Source organism: Gavialis gangeticus, unplaced genomic scaffold, assembly GCF_001723915.1.
Source record: "Gavialis gangeticus isolate Ggan-Ray unplaced genomic scaffold, GavGan_comp1, whole genome shotgun sequence".
NCBI lineage: Eukaryota > Metazoa > Chordata > Crocodylia > Gavialidae > Gavialis > Gavialis gangeticus.
Genome location: NW_017729012.1, coordinates 4,723,146 through 4,723,534, shown reverse-complemented (window position 1 = coordinate 4,723,534; position 389 = coordinate 4,723,146). Strand labels below are relative to the sequence as shown.

At 38.0% G+C, this 389-nt stretch overlaps 1 protein-coding gene across 1 annotated transcript in view; it reads left to right on the top strand.

The window, feature by feature from the left end:
* VEZF1 (vascular endothelial zinc finger 1) overlaps positions 1-389 on the top strand; it is a 27,385-nt gene that overhangs the window by 19,078 nt on the left and 7,918 nt on the right. The window contains exon 6 of the mRNA XM_019510946.1: positions 40-88. Coding sequence (XP_019366491.1) covers positions 40-88 — 49 coding nt within the window. The remainder of the gene's footprint in view (positions 1-39; positions 89-389) is intronic.

The following is a 389-nucleotide window of genomic DNA, read 5'->3' as shown; positions in this document are numbered from 1 at the left end:
AGAGGGTTTTGAAGTGTTAGGGCAAGTAGAAAGTGTAAGGGAGAGACACTGAGATTATGGGAAGAAGCTGTCAAAGCAAGGAAGAAAGGTAAAACAAACAAAATCTATGATCTTGGAGTACTTGGTTTTATCAAACCATCTGAACATGTTGACGAGAAGAAAGAGTTTTTATATAGGTGTAAAACAGCACAAATAGCATATGGATTTATGGCACATGAAAATTTAATTCCTAGTAATAAAAGCCAGAGTAGCTGCAGGGGGTAACGCTATCAAAACCAGAAGCCCTTGCTAATGCTTCCTTCTCAAATGAACTTCTTTCCATCTTACTTGCTGTTGGATTCTCTCAATGAATGTGCACGTAAACCTTTTGCAATTTGAGGGAGCTTTGT